The 16,177-nt window shown below is 46.6% G+C and overlaps 1 protein-coding gene across 2 annotated transcripts; it reads left to right on the top strand.

The window, feature by feature from the left end:
- Positions 1 to 40: 40 nt before the first annotated feature.
- Positions 41 to 14,262, top strand: LOC143821820 (uncharacterized). 2 transcript variants are annotated; one of them, XM_077306208.1, is made up of 8 exons: positions 41 to 377; positions 1,308 to 1,473; positions 2,712 to 2,849; positions 4,664 to 4,786; positions 7,191 to 8,021; positions 9,907 to 10,440; positions 11,780 to 12,577; positions 13,384 to 14,262. In XM_077306208.1, exons 3-8 carry the CDS (start codon positions 2,804 to 2,806, stop codon positions 14,067 to 14,069), a joined length of 3,018 nt encoding a protein of 1,005 aa, XP_077162323.1. In that variant the 5' UTR covers positions 41 to 377; positions 1,308 to 1,473; positions 2,712 to 2,803; the 3' UTR covers positions 14,070 to 14,262. The 2 variants fall into 2 exon arrangements, with proteins under 2 accessions (XP_077162323.1, XP_077162322.1); XM_077306207.1 differs by lacking the exon at positions 1,308 to 1,473.
- Positions 14,263 to 16,177: the final 1,915 nt, after the last annotated feature.

Raw genomic sequence — 16,177 nt, 5'->3', positions numbered from 1 at the left:
GGAATTGCAGTCCATGGACATCTGGAGGGCCGCAGTTGGACTACCCCTGCAATAAATCCTCACAATGCGGTTCTAGAACGTGTCAGGCACATTCTGAAGCAGCATTCTGAAGGTGAGAAGCCCTGTGCTGAATGCCCCAAATGGTGGTTAGTTGGTTTTGGGGGGCCACATTGTCTTCTGTGAGACTCCAACTTTCGTGACGCATCCACCTGAATCACCTTCGGGAGGATCAGCAAAGTTTTGATCAGCCTTGGGACCTACAACAGTGGTGGTCAGTGGACATGAATTCCAGCAGCCCACTCCTCACCCTGCTGTTCAAAGGGGCAGCTGTCCACCTTGCCTGCTGATTTGCAATGACTTCTGGCACCACCGCTTAGGTGAGCAAGACGGGGGGGGGGGACGACCCCAGGCCACTTTATCCACATGGTTGTATAAACCAGCAAACTCTCCTGAGTCCCTGTCATCTTTGATGGCTCACGTGACAAAGCCAGGTCTTACCCCAGGCAAAATGTTGTCCTGCAGCTCTGCAGATATATTTTCAAATTGGTTGCTTTAGTGTGATGGGTACATTTTTCTCCTATTGAAAGGGAAGGTAATCAGCCATCACTGTGAGCCTGAAGTTCTGTGACTTTGGGAAGAGAAGCTGTATTCCAGCAGTTCCGCATTTGCTTGCAATTTGCTTGGCTCTGCCAACCAGCCCTGTGACTTCAGAAGCTGCTGGAGCCACAAATGAGGCAGTTGAAGTCTCAGCTCCTGTCCCTTGTTTTCCTTGAGCCTTATTCACAGCTTACATGCAATGCGTGTGCAATCTGTGTACCACATACACTGGATTCTTCTTTGTATGTGCATGGAGTAATTCTGATAGCACCTTCTACACAAGTGCAGGTCAGGTGTGATTGAAGCCCCACATCTATCCAGGTCCCCTCCTCATGTAATTTGTAAAGGCAGCACACGTTGTGTCTTTCTTACCAGCAGATGTACATGTGTAAATCTAGGCTGCACATGTTTGCCAGTTTGGTGTAGTGGTTAGGAGTGTGGACTTCTAATCTGGCATGCCAGCTTTGATTCTGCGCTCCCCACATGCAGCCAGCTGGGTGACCTTGGTCTCGCCACGGCACTGAGAAAACTGTTCTGACCGGGCAGTAATATCAGGGCTCTCTCAGCCTCACCCACCTCACAGGGTGTCTGTTGTGGGGAGCGAAAAGGGAAGGTGACTGTAAGCCACATTGAGCCTCCTTCGGGTAGAGAAAAGCGGCATATAAGAACCAACTCTTCTTCTTCTTCTACCCATGGTACCTGGCAAACAGGGCTTCTGCCTGTCTGCCCTGAAAGCTGCTTCAGCAATGTTCGAAGAATGAGGAATCCCAGAAACATCTCCCATCCTAGCTAGAGAGTAGAGGCCACCCTCCACGAAGATTACAGTACTATGAGTTTTGCTTGCAGTCATTTTGTATGTTGACACAACCAGATGAGGTTTGCATATTTTGTTGACGTGTTTTATGGTTGATAAGCCATCTAACTAGAAAGCTTGGGTTCAGCCAGCCCTGTGGCCGAGATTGTTTTGTAATAGTGATTGTTGTTCCCTCCTTCAAAATGCAGACCTGCTTGGACATCTGATCCATTTGCTGGTTTTGTATCCTTTGAAAGCTGTTCAGCTCAGCCACCAGACATTTTCTAATGTCGCTTATGTAAAAATAATCGAAATGCAATGATTTTGATTCCAGTTCTATTTTACGGGGTGTAATTTTAGATTTCTTAACATGTCCACAATAAAGAAATGTCTGCCAAAGTGGTACTTGTATTTTTATAGTCTCTTAAAACAGAAAAACCTTGCCTTTAATACAAAGGCAGAAGTCTATAATGGTGGTGGAGGAAAATCCAGCTGCAGCCAATTTATGGCTACCCCATAGGGCAGGGGTAGGCAAGCTGTGGCCCTCCAGATGTCCATGGACTACAATTCCCATGAGCCCCTGCCAATTAAATAGTGGCCTGCATACACAACAGGACCCAGGGATCCCCCTTTTACAGCTCATCTCCAGGCAACTGAGTTCAGGGCCTAGTCTGCAGATAATGCACATTCAATGTGCTTTGGCAGCTGGATTTTCCTGTGCAGAACAGGAAAATCTACTTCTAAAGTTCATTGAAAGTGCATTATCTATTGTGTGCAGACTAGGCCCAGTTCCCCTGGGGAAAATGGATACTTTGGAGGGTGGACTCCATAGCATTCTACTCCACTGAGGTCCCTCCCTGCCCTGAATCCCGCCCACTCCCGTCTCTACCCCCAGAGCCTCCAGGTATTTCCCAACCCAGAGCTGTCAACTCTAGTGTTTCCTCCTCTTGTCCACTGCAATCTAATGGAATACTTCAAAATTCATGATCAACTATAGATGGTTATTATGTTTAAGCCCTCCACTTAGTTTGTTTAACTAAGGGAACATTTAAAAATGTTATTCAACACATGTAGCCTCATGTGATATAGACCTTTCTAGGCCCTTATTATTGGACCAGGCCTTTAAAAAAATCTTCTATACATGAATATAATTATTATCTCTTTATGCATGTCGATGCCCCCTTTTTTGTTAAAAAGCCCGTTGAGCATTGTTGGTTTGGCAGTATTTTTAATGATCTCTAGTAATGAAACATTAGCCCTGTTTCTAATGCTAGTTGTTTAGCATTCTGGTTTACTCAGGGCATCATCGCTCCTTCTGTAGATCAGAGGCCTGTTTGCTGAACTATGTGGACCTCTGTTTTTGGAGATGCACGAATATTCTGGCCATTGACAGGCTTCTTCGGTCGTGGATAGATGGAGCTGATAACGGCCAAGCCCAGGATACTTTGGAGACACAATTGTAAGTTTTTCAGAATCATCATCATGGTCACTTAAAAAAAAAAAAGAAAACCTTTTTATTCAAACAAATTCTGCACTTAGCATTGCTCAGTCATACAGGAAAGGCTGGGGTAGACAGAACTGGAAAATAAACATTGTTTTATTTAATTTATATTTCAGCTTATAGGCTACCCCCTCTCCTCACAGGCTCAGGGTGGCTTACACAATAAGTTAAAACCAATAGGTTTTAAAATAGATTAAAACAATCCATATACATTGATCCTGCTCAGGCCAACAGTAATAGGATCATTACTTCAGATTTGATGTTAAAGAACATTTTTCTGATATGTAGAAAGGTATCATAATTATCTGTTATGAGAGAAAACAAGCATAACTGGTTTAACAGATTTTGAAGCCACCTTCTCATCATACTCGACCTTCAAGTGATTTGGGGATGGAGCCAGGGGAGGACAGGGACTTCAATGCCATAGAATCTACATCCCAAAGCAGCTATTTTCTCCAGGGGAACTGATCTCTGTAGTCTCCAGATGAGTTGTAATTTCAGGTGATGCCCAGGTCCCATCTGGAGGCTGACATTGTTACCTACAGAGAAGACCTTGGCATTTTGAGTTGATGGTCTTGGAGAGCCTCTTCTAGGCTCCACACAACTAGTTTGGTTTAGTGGTTAGTGCAGGACTTGGATCTGGGAGATCCAGGTTCAAATCTTCACTCTGCCATGAAAGCTTGCTGGGTGACTTTGGGCCAGTCACACTCTCAACCTGACCTACCCCACAGGGTTTAGTCATGATAAGATGGAGGAGAGGGGAGTGATGTAAACAATTTTGGGTTTCCATTGAGAAGAAAGGTGAGGTATCCATGAAATAAGCCAACAGTGAGCTAGATGGACCCATGGTCTGATTATAAGGCAGCTTCAGAGGGCCTCATTCAGGAGTCCCCAACATAGAAACGTAAGAGCAGGAAGGGACCAACCCCCCATCACAATACAGGGAATTTACAACTACCCCCCATACTCCCCTGGTGACTCCTGCTCTATGGTGTCTGAGGGCACTGTGGCACCCTTTGACACTTTCCCTGTTGCCCACCAAGTGTTTTTAGATAGTGGGCGGAGCCAGGTGGGGCTTTTAGCCAACAAGGATTTTGATTGGATGTGCAGATTTTTAAAGACATTGCTTTGGCAGTAACTGCTACCACCTTTGTGAATGAAGGTAAGCTGCAACTGGCATTTTGTGACTATGTCCACTTTCAAAAGCAGCTACATGGTTTGAGAGTTCCAAAGGTGCCTACAGGTTCAAAAGAGCTAGGGACTTGGTAGTCACTAGGAAGAGACAGGAGCTAACAAGCACCTACAGGGCTGCCTCATCAAATATGTCCCCAGAAGAGCCTTGTGCTCAGCCAGCACAAACAGGCTAGTGGTCCTTGGACCCAGAGAAATCCATCTGGCCTCAACCAGAGCCAGGGCCTTTTCAGCCGTGGCCCTTGCCTGGTGGAATGAGCTCCCAGAAAATATCAGGACCCTGTTGGAACTCATTGAATTATGCAGGGCCTGTAAAATGAGCTCTTTCATCCAGCTTATTCTTGACGCCAGTAGAGCAGTCAACATGAGCATCTAATTGGCCTCCCTCCTGTATCGCACCCCCCACCTTGGTTGGAATTCTTAGAATTGATTTTAGAATTGTTCAAACTGCGGTATTAATGTACTGCTGATCATGTGTTGTTTACTGTTCTGAGGCCAATTGAACAGAGATTTATTTCTATAAAGCTAAAGAAAGAGCCTTGAGGGGAGACTGTGCTCACCCGCCCTTTTGCACCCTACAGGGTTATCAGCCTGGGCCAGTTTGCTTCTGTTTTGGAAGGGCACAGCCCAGCCGTGCCCCCCAATGTGCCAGTTCTGCTCGGCCAACCAAGCTGAATGTGAGCAAATTTCATCACTCCCGGCAGGTGAGCTTATGTCTTTATTTATCCCCTCTGTGGTACAGTTATTGCATGCCTGTAATGAAACACTCTGCTCCTCCTCTAATATTTATCTGATTTAGTTTGGTCCTACTGGGTGGAGTGTTTGTTTTGGTTTCCAGTCTGCATGCTAGCAGAAGGTATTGGTGTGGGAGTTGTCTCCTTGCAAATAGGCTCCTCTCTGCTGAATGGCCCTGATAATGGCTGTCTGAGCGAGTATTCGAACCAGAGAACTCACAGCCTGAGGGGGACAATACAAGTTGTCAGAAGTTGGCCTCTATCTTCTTTGGGCCTCCAGCCTTGAAAAGGAAGGTTCCAGATTGTATCTCTTGTAAAGCAATGGTGCATTTCAAGCCTCCATCTGACTCCATCTGTTGCTTCTGGCTGTCTCAGTTGATAATCTGTCAATTGTTCATGTGACCATTTCCACATGAGGAATTTGTCCCTGAACAGCATCTAGTTGCTAGTGGTTTTTAGTGCTGCTTCCACATGATGTCATTAGCAACCCGAGGCTTTGCAAGGGCTGGTGTGAATTTTGGACAGATTTTCCTCATGATGAGGGAAATCATCAAAACTGGATTTGCCACTCCTTATTGCACTTTACATCGGGAAACTACCAGGGGCGACCCCATGTGGAGTTAAAATAAAATGTTCTGTTCATTGTCCTTATCTGTTTTGGGATAGGGCAGTCAAGACACATCCCTGTTTGTGTTTTCTGGTGACTGGGTTTTAACAGGGAAGGGGAGGGGATGTGTGATGAAGTAGCCCTCTCCTGATCAGCTAGGCCTCCATGCTCTTTATTTTTAAGCCTTACTGTTCCCACAAAATCGCTCATCAAGGTCCAGTTACCATAGCCAGCCTCTCACAAATCTACCCGAATGTAAATGGAAACCAAAACACCAAAAATCCCCCCCGCAAAAGGAGGGGGGTGCTTTATTATTGTGGTGTTTCTCCACTGAAGTGTTAATTTTAAAAAAATGCTCCTGTGTTATGGCGTTTCCACATAGCAACATGGAAGTGCCTTTTTTTTCAAATTAATTTCGAGGCTCAGGGGAGGGGGGAAGGAAGCTTGAGTCCCCAAAACAACTGCTGTGCTGGGATTGGTGGCTTGTGGCGATTGACAAGCCAAGGAATTCAGGGAGAAGTTCTCTTTGTTTTCCCTTGCCACTTCGTAGGGAGGCAAAAAGCCGCGACGAGGGGGCAGGAAAATGTGGGAGGGGTCTCCCGTTAGGAAGTTTGCAAATGTGTGGCTTACGACTGCACGTTTCCAAGGAGGAGGTGGTGCAAGTTTAATGCCTCCATGTGGAAACAGTCTGTGAGTTTCCGTAGGGTCTCTGGGCTTATTTAAAGGTATACTTTAGGGAAATGAGGAGGTGTATCGGTCTTCGATCAAAACTTTTACTAAAATCTACAGCTTTTAAGCCACACGGGGGGGGGGAGGGTAGATCTATCAAAAAGTTGAGACTTTGGGAACAGAATTTTAAAAAAATTAAAATAAGGTCAATATAGAAATGCAACATTCATGCACTAAAGTGAGGATGGTGTTGGTAAATGCAGAGTGGTGTGTGTGTTGCAATGCTGCAAATATGCAGGAAAACTTTTCATTTTAATCAAGAGAGTGAGTTTCTTGCCTTTAGAAAGACACTGCAAAAGTGCTTGGCAGTTTCTTGAAGAATCATAGAAGTCTGAAAAGTAGCTAGCTGGGAAGACCTGGGTTTGAATCCTCCCTCTGCTTTCAAGGTCCTCAAATGTCCCATCTCTCACTTTCAACCTCCCCTATAGTCAAAGGGCAGGGTGAGATGAAAAATGTTATAGTTAAGATATCTTGCAGTCACAAGATAAGATCTTCAGTGCCCCACGTGAAGCTATTTACTCCTTCCCTTAACCAATAGAAAGCAAAATTAAATACGAGAAAGGTAGAATACTTTGAGCTACTGCTTGTTTAAGGGAGATGTTCAAGTTAGCTTTCTTTGTTTCACAGTCTGGCTTACCTGGGCACTTCCCTGTAATATTTTCCCTCTTTTACTAAATAAAACCAATAATAATAACAAGTCAACAGACTCAGGGCAGGTAATATCAATAAAATAACAATAGAGTACAATAAGATATATAATACTATTTAAAATTAAATAATTACGTTTTAAAATAATTAAAAGCATAGTAACAACTGCCTATCTTTTAGGTTTTTTTACTGTTGTGGGTTAGTAGAATTCATAGTCATTTGTAGAGGATGCAAAATCTCATCCTTAAAACAAACCCAAGAATCCATCCAGACCAGGAACCTTTCCTGGTTTGATTTTTTTGGGGGGGATACATTTCCAGTGATTTTTTCAGATGTCTCCTTTTCTAGTTCTTCAATTTCTAACCCGCTGCCCCTCTTCTCTTGCGTCAGTTTTAATAGGTTTGCCAAACATCACAGAGAAGATAGTTCTGCGGCATGGGAACCTCAGCGAGATCCCCCCGCTCTCCTTCCAAAAGTTCCCCAACCTTCACTTCTTATCGATCACGGGGTTCCCAGTCTCTTCCCTGCCCGACCTCACCTTTTCCCCCGATCAGGCTGGCAGCCTGAGGAGTCTGGATCTCAGCAATAACCACCTGCTCAGTTGCAGTATACAGCCAACGGCTTTCTCTGGGCTCACAGCTCTAGAGGATCTGGCTCTGAACAACAACTCTTTGGACATCCTGCAAAGTCCTTGGTTCCTGGGGCTGGCGGCCCTCAGCAAACTCTACCTTGCCCTGAACAGAATTGCATACCTTCCTCCCAAGACATTCGAAAACTTAGCAAGGCTGGAAGAACTGGTGATTTCTTCCAATCAGATCCAGTATCTCTCCATGGATACCTTTTACGGGTTGGCTTCGCTGGTGCGACTGGACTTATCGAGCAACAGGATTCTGTTTATCAACAGCGAGGCCTTCCAGCCCCTGCAAGCGCTGCGGCGTCTCCTGCTGGCCGACAACAGGCTGACGGCCTTGCCCGTCCTTCCGAGTTCCGTCACCTTCTTGCTGCTGCATGCAAACCCCTGGCACTGCAGTTGCCAGCTGGTGGATTCCGTAGAATCGTGGGCGGACCGAATCCAGGAATCCGCTCTGATGGTTTGCAACACCCCACCTGGCCTCGCCGGATGCCAGGTGATAAGCGCCCGGCTGAAAGGTTGTTCCACCTCAGATTCATCCCTTCCGCTGCCAACCTTTTGGAACCTCAGCTTGCTTTATGGCTTCCTAGGTAAATGTTTGCAGGCAGCATGGCATGTTTTCTTGGAGTGCGTCTTCTCTTAAAAAGGAAAGGTTTGCTGCTGGAGCGATACTTGTATTCTGCCCACCTGTTAATCCCAAAGTTGGCAGGATTAGAAACTTGTTGGATCTCACAAGGTAAACGGGGTTGGCCCAGGGAAATTGACCATGCACTCTTGCCACCAGGGAGTTTTTCTATCCCCTGACAATGTGCAAGTGGTAGCCCTGTTGTGGAGAGAATCAGGAAGGAAGAGGTATGCTCAAAAGAGCAGGAAGTCCAATTAAAAATTATTTGAAGGTCCTAAGCTAAATATGCTAACTACACATCTCCCCTGATGCCCCCTATAGGACATTCTTCATATGCTGTTGCGTCATGCACACTACAGATTTTGCATCTCCCAACAATTCTGTGGGCTACAGCACCATTTGTGTGGCTCCATGTGAACGGACAAGGGTGTTTACTCTGGTTTGAACTCTCTGGGTTCTCAGAGCAGGATCTTTCTCAGCACATGCTCGGTGACAACCTTTAGCTGGAGAGTAGACCTGGGGCCCTCTGCGTGCAGGGTGTGTGCCCCACTAGCGAGCTTTGGTCCATCTTGTCCAGCGTCATTTGCCGTCGCTTTCGGTGGCTCTCCAAAATCTTGAAGGTGGCACAGGAGCACACGGAAACAGCATGTTACAGGAAAAAACCCAACAATCTGTGCGTAACCAATGAACACCAATAATGAATAAATAAGCATAACAGTTTCTTGATTGAATATCTAGATTTAAACTGGAAATGAAAGAAACTTTTTTGTTTATTCATTCATTATTGTAAACATAAGTACTGGCCATGCACAGATCATTTATTTATTTATTTATTTATTTGTTTGTTTGTTTGTTTGTTTGTTTGTTTATTTATTTAGATACCGCCCTCCTCGAAGGCTCAGGGTGGTTTACAGGAAACAACAAAATAGTACAGGTAACATCATTCAAGTAACAGTAAGGTGGTAACAAGAGCCTCTTGTGGCGCAGAGTGGTAAGGCAGCCGCCTGAAAGCTTTGCTCATGAGGTTGGGAGTTCGATCCCAGCAGCCGGCTCAAGGTCGACTCAGCCTTCCATCTTTCCGAGGTCGGTAAAATGAGTACCCAGCTTGCTGGGGGGTAAACGGTCATGACTGGGGAAGGCACTGGCAAACCACCCCGTATTGAGTCTGCCATGAAAACGCTAGAGGGCGTCACCCCAAGGGTCTGACATGACTCGGTGCTTGCACAGGGGATACCTTTACCTTTACCTTTAAGGTGGTAACAACAATGATAACAACATTTACATAATAACAATAACAACAATAATATTAAAGGATGATGAAACCGCAACTACATTGGTTCTTTCTCCAAATCCTTGGGCAGAATTTTTCCTGGGCCCTTTAACTAGGGATGGGATTGAACCCTGAAACTGTGGTGGAACAGGGGTAGTGAAATTCTCTATAATGTTCAGTCAGACATTACAGGGAAGAGAACAGACACAGAGACGCCCTTTTCAGCCATAGCCCCCATTCTTTCTGTTACTTCCAAGTCTGTTCTGGGTTTTGAAAAATTTAAAGACTTTAAAGGCTGTATTTAAAGGCTGGAGTCAACTGGTTGTTCTGGGTTTTCCAGGCTGTGTGACCATGGTTTTTGTCCCGGACATTTTGCCAGTGACTGTAGCTGGCCTCTTCAGAGATAGGAAACGGCAAGGTGGGCATCTCTGTGTGTCACTTCGTCTCAGAGAGATTCCCATCTTGCTGTGCCCTATCTCTGAAGTTACTGACGAAACACCTCCGGACCATGGCCACACTGCCTGGAAAACCCACAACAGCCAATAGTAATTCTGCCCTCCATTTTTCTCCATGTGTGCAGGAGGAGTTGTCATTGGCTTAATGGTGTACCCAATCCTGTGCTGCTGTCTTAAACTCTGCAAAGGTCCACCAGCAACTGGCCACACAGAAAGCAAGAAGAGTTTGCTGAGCGAGTCCACCAGTGTCTTCTTGGGGAAAGCAACAGCCACAGGAGCAGATCCACCGATCCTTGGCAGGTTTCCAGTAATCCAGAACACGACAATTGGTTTGGAAGTGGACAGATGGGCAAAGGGGTCATGCCCTCGCTTACGTGAGACCTCTGGGACTTGCAACATGGCACACGTGAGATCCATGGCTGAGAGGCCACTGGTAGCCCTGTTAGCGGTGGACAAGGTAACAAATAAAATGGTGGTGACTCTCTGTGAGAGAGGCCATGATACTGCAGGCTCAAGGGACGAATGGATCGTCAGCCCGGACAGACTCCCCAGGTTTCTCGGTGATATTGGGCAGCAACATTTTGTGCATGGTGAACACAGGTTCTGTGGCTCCCCCTTTCTGCACGCTGCTCCAAACTGGGCAGAGAGGACAGAATACGGTGAGTGGAGAACAGAAGAAATAGCCAAAGCAATCGGCTGAAGTCTGCTGGAAATGTCCAATATGGAGCCACTGTGGCTTGCAGGTGGAATGCCTTGCATGTTTTTGTGCATGAAATGGTAGCAGAGGACACAGGTGGGCAAAGTCTTGACAGAAGGGCTGGGTTCTCCCCACTCAAGGCACTGGGGGACCTCATGCCCAAGTTGTGAGGTTCTCTCTTTTCTCCCCACTCCTGCAAACTGGCAGTGAGGTCTGGACTTGCTTGAAAAGGTTTCAACCCCATCTAGTAAAGAAAGCTAACTCCCCAATGGACCCTCTCCCCACTCTTTTCACCAGAGTGTCAAAATCACAGCTGCTGGCCCCGCAGCATGAGCTTCTTGGTGGAGCTGCCATTTGCAGAGCTTGTGGGTCCCTACAGACTGGCTGTTTGAAAAACGGTACTGCAGTGGAGACTAAAAGAGTACCTTCTGCCCACTGCATTGGGTTCACTCACTCTCTCCTTCCTTACACCCAGCTGAGAAGGCTGTGTTGACCTCTGCTTTTGTACCCTCAGCGTTAAATTACTGCCTTTGGGCTGCTCTTCAAGACAACCCAGAACATGCAGCTGGCTCAGAATGTGCCAGCCTGATAATTGCCAGGGGCTGGATGACAGGAACGCCTCTCATGATTGATGATTTTTAAAGCCCTTCATGATCCCATGGCCCAGAGAGCTGAAGGAATGTCCCCACAAGCCAAATGGTCTTCTGACACCCACCTCCTAGGTGTTAACTCTGCTTAAGTGGCCACCTTGTCATCTACTAATGCCTGTTCTTTGTCTACAGAGGCTCTCCCTTGGGGGAATGGGTTCTAGGAGGAGGTAAGAAGGGGTGCTCCTTAGATGTTTGGGAAGATGCTGTAAGGCCTGCTTGGTGTAGTGGTTAGGAGTGCAGATTTCTAGTCTGGCAAGCTGGGTTTGATTCCCTGCTCCTCCTCAACATGCAGCCAGCTGGGTGACCTTGGGCTCGCCCCAGCACTGGTAAAGCTGTTCTGACTGAGCAATAATATCAGGGCTCTCTCAGCCTCACCCACCTCACAGGGTGTCTGTTGTGGGGAGAGGAAAGGGAAGGCAAATGTAAGCCACTTTGAGACTCCTTCTGATAGAGAAAAAAGGGCTCTTAAAGACCACACTATGCTGGGAGGAAGGTTTCCTGCCTTTTTACATATTTTGGAATTGTAAGCCTAATGGAGCCCAAGGAAGAGGCAGTGTGTAAGTATTTTAGTAAACAAACAAACAAACAAACAAACAGTGATTTAGAATGCCCTCTATGTGAAATAGGTTTGTGTGTCTGCTTTCTCTCCAGTTTTTCCAGTGGTGGGGTGGAGTGTTGACCCCAGGTCAGAGGGACAGACTTCCAAGTCTGATGCTACTCAGCACCAACAAGTTGGGATCCATGAAGATCTTCCAGCTGGGAATGCTGCAGAGACACAGAAAGATGGAGCGGTGGGCCGGGCAGCTTCATCGCAGAGAGCCAAGTCTTCGGGGGGCAGCTGTCACATAGATGCTACCTGCAGCCGAGCAGAGATGAAGGGGAAGACGTCTTCTCCCGCCCATTCCTGTCGTCCCGGCTTTGCCTATCCTAGCTACGCCGAAAGCTCTGAATCGAGACGCTGGCAAGAAAAGGTTTTCGCGGAGAGGAGAAATCTTAAAAGTCGAGCCAGAAGAGGAGAATCCTCTCGGAAGGCGGCTGGTCTTGATTCAAAGGCCTATCGTCTGCGGTTGAGCAGAAGCAGCAGGAAACTGTTGCATGACTTCAGTCATGTTCCAAGCTATGAATCCTCGTCCCTTTCCAGCAGCTCGAGCTCCTATTCTGTGGCCCTCCGGCCTAGGAAACGCACAAGGCTCTCTCTCCACTTAAGCGCTGCTCCTCAAACAAGGAAAATGCGCCGTGAATATAAAAAGCCCAGGAGGTCGCACACTGCCCCCAATGTTGCTCAGCCAAAGAATGCATCCACTGTAGAGAAATGCTGGAAATGTCCAATATGCGGCTGTGGGGAGCCCCACTCGTGTGCAATTGCTCAGAGAGGGCTCGATCGGCTGGTAGACGCCATGTCTTCGATCCAGTTGTCAGATGTAGCGGGCCAACCAGCGCCTCCGAAAGGTAATGCTCTGTTTACAAAACGGGTTATTGTAGAGGAATGATGAGTCTTTGGCCCTTCTAATTTGGTTCTGTCTTATTCCAGCTGGCAGTGTGCAAGGGCTTAAGTAGAAAAATGTCTTTTCCAACATTGTGCACATGACAGCTCATACCTTGAATAAAACTTTGTTGGTCTTAAAGGTGCCACTGGACTCTAAATTTGTTTTCTAATACCATGAGCCGGAAATTCTTGAAATGGAAAAAAAAAAAACAGGATTTGAACCTAGGACTTTCTGCAGGGAAAGCAGATGCTCTACCACTGAGCTATGGTTGTCCTATTAAAAGCTCTGTAGGTTGCAGTTGCTTGGAATGATGTATTTTACATATGAAGCTGCCTGATCCTGAGTCAAAATACTGGCCCAGTACTGGCCCAGTATTGTGACAGACAGCATCTCTGCAGCTGAGGTCTTTCCAAGCAACTGAAACTTTCTGCATATAAATTGGTTGTTCTGTCGTTGAAGTCACTTGCCAGCCATGATAGTTCTCACATTTAACTTGATGTTAATGTTTTAGGGTTACTGTAGACGGGGCCTTTTTAGTTGTGGCATCTTTGGAGCTGACTCACCTGGTACCCATATTTAGAGAGAGCTTGTCACTTTTGTTCCCCTCTTCCCTATGGTGTCTCCTGGCCTGGGTTTTAGTTCCTTGATGCTTTATCCTATTGCATCCAGAATTGCAAGCCGCCTCAGCAACTGAGATATTTTTCAATCAATCAGAGGTCTTGCAGGATTGCAACTGTACCCTCTTGTTCTTGTGCTGATTCCTTGCAGATCGTGAAATCGCCCGGCCTTCGCTTGTCCCACATCAAAATTCTGAGGATTTGCTAGCTGAAGACTTCTTGGAGTCTACCCCTTGGCCACGCCCACGACTTCCCTTTGGGATTTCTCACAGAGGTCCAAGTGAAGATGAGGAGGAATCCATAAATGACCCACAGCGGTTGCGTGCAAAATCTCCTCCAGGAGCCAAACATTCTCATCAAGAACCTGGCACGGGCTTCCCTGTGGCAGATAAGACAGTGACACAAGTGATTCTAAAGGAGGAAGGTGGCATGGGGAAGGTTCACACCGTGACAGAGGTTGGTCCGATGATTGTGCTTTCCATAAAGAGTGGAAAGGTCAGATCCCTGGGGGAAGAAATGTACAATGCTCAGAGGCAGGTGGAAGCTTTTGCCCATGCTTTTGACCAGCGTTTAGCAGACCAGGAAAAGACTCAAGTGGACGCATCCTTTGATATGATGCAGCCGAGTTCTTGCCTGGTCAACCAAAGCAGCAGCGAAATGAGTTTTTCAGGCTCGGAGGAGCTCGAATTGCAGGACGGCAGCAATAGAAGCAACAATGAAACAAGCTTTTCAGAGGGAGAGGAACCTAAATTGCAGAAGGCCCCCAATGTCACTTCAAGGTACCCTTTGGTTCAGAGAATGTTCGAGATTGACTTTTCTCTTCCAAATGAAGAGTAAAAAAAAATGAGTGACAAGGAAGCTGGTGCTGCAGCCAAGGGTAGGCCAAGAGGGGCATCATTGGTTGATGCCTGGAAATCAGGCTGAAGGTCCAGCCACAGCTGATGGTTGATGGCTTCAGGCTAGACTTGTATAGCAGCAACCAAACTTGGACAAATTGCTCTGCAGTTTGCTTTTTCTGAAATAAAAGCTTTATTGAAGATGAAACATTGTACTCTCAGTGGAAGTCAATTGCACTATATGACTTTTTGGGGGCACCGCATTTCCTGGGACTCAAAATAACACCATCCTTAGTTCCTTTGGTTGGATATGGCACTGTCTGTGTCAATCCAAGCTCAACCATATCACCACAGTCGAAATCAATCTGCCAGTTGGCTTTTTCAAGAAAGCTGTGTGGATTCAGAGTAATTTTAACATCTCTCAGGTTGCCCATCCTAAATTCTGTAATGCCGGTCACGTGCAAGATGTTCTACAGAGTACAGGATGATAAGGCCCCTGCCCTAAGGCCCTAAACAACAAAATATTTACCATAATTTAACACATTACAGGGAACAGTTATATCTGCTTAGCATTTTGGTAAGGTTTTTGAAGAAGATGGATGGATTTAAAGGAATTGTGAGAGACCTGGTATCAGATGAACGTTCTGAACCTACAGGGTAGCTAAAGAGAAAAGGAGGTATGCTTTATATCAGGGATAGTCAACCTGTGGTCCTCCAGATGTCCATGGACTACAAGTCCCATGAGCCCCTGGTAGAAAATGCTGGCAGGGGCTCATGGGAATTGTAGTCCATGGACATCTGGAGGATCACAGGTTGACTACCCCTGCTTTATATGAAACACCTTCACACCATCTCTTCCATGGGGAACTAGACAAAGTACATGTCTGATAAGTTTGAATAAACAGCTATATGTCTCCAAGCCTGTCATTGGATGGGGAGGGAACTGAGGTGCTGAGTCTTCATCATTTTTACTAGCTTTTAATCATACCTTTTCTCCCAAAAGCTGATGGTGCCATACAGAGTTCTCCCTCCAACATGTCCTCCTCAAATTCAAAGGGTTGCCAACCTCCAGGTAGGTAAACAAAATCCTGGGCAGAGGCGAGACAAAGTACACTCCATATAAACACTCAACTAGCAAGCCAAAACATGAATTCTTGACTGTGTTTCTCTCTGCTCAGAATTTTGCTTAGCTTGTTATCTACACCAGCCTATCACAAGATATTTACCATTGAGAACCCTCTCAAACATTCTTCAGGCTTCGAGAAGCTCCAGGAGTGGCGTGATCATGCAGGACAGGGTTGGGAAGCATAACTGTGGACATGCCCACCCAGGGTCCCTCCCCTTCCCACCCCCTCCAGGCCTATCACTGGCCATTTTGGTAGGGGTGACATGACCAAATATGGTCATATCACCTACTAAATGTTTAGCAATTAAAAAAAATTAACTACCATCCATTCTGGAAACCCAGAGCTGTGAAGAACCCTGGATGAGAAAGCCTGCTCTCAGTAGCTTCTTGTCCTGTTATCAACCTGGAGATCTCCCAAAGTGGCAGCTGATTTCTACATGACAGAGATCAGTCCCGCTGGAGAAAATGGCCGTTTTGGAGAGTAGATTGTATGGCAGTATACCCTGCTGAGGTCTCTCCCCTCCCCTCCCCAAGCCCCACCTTCCCCAGGTCCCACCCTCAACATCTCCAGGTGTTTCCCAACCTGTCTTTGGAAAGCCTACTGCTAATTCATTCTGGAGGATGGGCCAAGGCCCAAGATCACCAGTGCATTTCCCTGCCAAGTGGAGGTTTGGATCCGCCCTGCTCTAACATGGGCTGTCAGTGATAGAGCAAGATGTCTCTGGGTAGCTCTGGATCTTGTCAGGCCACTAGGGCCCCAAAGCCCAACTTCTTCGGCCCAGATCCAGCAAAACTAGCCTTTACTCAAGGAAAGGGGGCATTAAAAGACAGAAGAGACTGAGCAGAGGCAGAGCAAATAAGATGTGACGGAAATTGAGCGCCTTGGGTCCCCCCCCACACACACACATTTTCTGCTTCCAGCCGCCATCTTGAATTCCTCTTTCTTCTGCCAAACTTCCCAAAAGTAAAACCACAACAGTCTG

The sequence above is a fragment of the Paroedura picta genome, chromosome 12, assembly GCF_049243985.1.
Source record: "Paroedura picta isolate Pp20150507F chromosome 12, Ppicta_v3.0, whole genome shotgun sequence".
Classification (NCBI taxonomy): domain Eukaryota; kingdom Metazoa; phylum Chordata; class Lepidosauria; order Squamata; family Gekkonidae; genus Paroedura; species Paroedura picta.
The sequence above is the reverse complement of the archived record's forward strand: the minus strand, read 5'-3'. Positions and strand labels throughout refer to the sequence as shown.

What these genes read in the sequence shown, in the direction of transcription:
- LOC143821820 (XM_077306207.1), top strand. Translation starts at nt 2,804, where the DNA reads ATGGAGCTGATAACGGCCAAGCCCAGGATACTTTGGAGACACAATT. An exon ending in GATACTTTGGAGACACAATT is followed by an intron (nt 2,850 to 4,663) that starts GTAAGTTTTTCA and finishes TGCACCCTACAG; the next exon opens with GGTTATCAGCCTGGGCCAGT. An exon ending in AATTTCATCACTCCCGGCAG is followed by an intron (nt 4,787 to 7,190) that starts GTGAGCTTATGT and finishes CTCTTGCGTCAG; the next exon opens with TTTTAATAGGTTTGCCAAAC.